The 949-nt window shown below is 62.0% G+C and overlaps 1 protein-coding gene across 1 annotated transcript in view; it reads left to right on the forward strand.

Annotated features, from left to right (window-relative positions):
* LOC107307801 (plectin-like) overlaps positions 1 to 473 on the forward strand; it is a gene marked incomplete at its 3' end in the record, with an annotated part of 14,557 nt that extends 14,084 nt beyond the window's left edge. Inside the window, exon 6 of the mRNA XM_015851303.2 lies at positions 378 to 473. Within this exon, the coding sequence (XP_015706789.1) occupies positions 378 to 473 (96 nt within the window). The remainder of the gene's footprint in view (positions 1 to 377) is intronic.
* Between the last annotated feature and the right edge of the window lie 476 nt (positions 474 to 949).

Here is a 949-nt window from a genome sequence, read left to right on the forward strand (position 1 = left end):
CCCATTGTCCACTATTGACCCCATTGACTACTACTGGCCCCATTGATCCCATTGACCCCATTGGCCCCATTGGCCCCACTGCCCCCATTGACCCCATTGTCCACTATTGGCCCCATTGACCCCACTGCCCCCATTGACCCCATTGATCCCATTGACCCCATTGTCCACTATTGGCCCCATTGACCCCATTGACCCCATTGGTCCCATTGACCCCATTGTCCACTATTGACCCCATTGACCCCATTGTCCCCACTGCTCCCATTGACCCCATTGTCCACTGTTGACCACACTGCCCCCATTGTCCACAATTGGCCCCATTGACCCCATTGACCCCCCACTGCCCCATAACCCCCTATAACCCCCCTTGCCCCCCGCAGGCGTTCCATGCGGCGCTGCAGACGCAGTGGAGCTGGATGCTGCAGCTCTGCTGCTGCATTGAGGCGCATCTGAAGGAGAACAGCGCCTACTTCCAGGTATGGGGGGGGACGGGACCCCCATATCCCCCCCGATATGGGGGTCAGGGGGGCAATATGGGGGTCGGGGGGGGAATATGGGGGGGATATGGGGGTCAGGGGGGGAATATGGGAGGATATGGGGGTCGGGGGGGGATATGGGGGATATGGGGGATATGGGGGTCAGGGGGGATATGGGGGGGAATATGGGGTCGGGGGGGTATGGGGGGATATGGGGGTCTGGGGGCTATGGGGGTTGGGGAGGGGAATATGGGGGGATATGGGGGGTCGGGGGGGGGGATATGGGGGTCAGGGGGGGAATATGGGAGTTTGGGGGGGGGAATATGGGGGGATATGGGGGTCGGGGGGGGGATATGGGGAGATATGGGGGGATATGGGGGTCCGGGGGGGGGGATATGGGGAGATATGGGGATAGTGGGGGACGGGGGGGATATGGGGGAATATGGGGTCGGGGGGATATGGGGGAATGGGGGTCC

Source organism: Coturnix japonica, unplaced genomic scaffold, assembly GCF_001577835.2.
Source record: "Coturnix japonica isolate 7356 unplaced genomic scaffold, Coturnix japonica 2.1 chrUnrandom938, whole genome shotgun sequence".
Classification (NCBI taxonomy): Eukaryota; Metazoa; Chordata; class Aves; order Galliformes; family Phasianidae; genus Coturnix; species Coturnix japonica.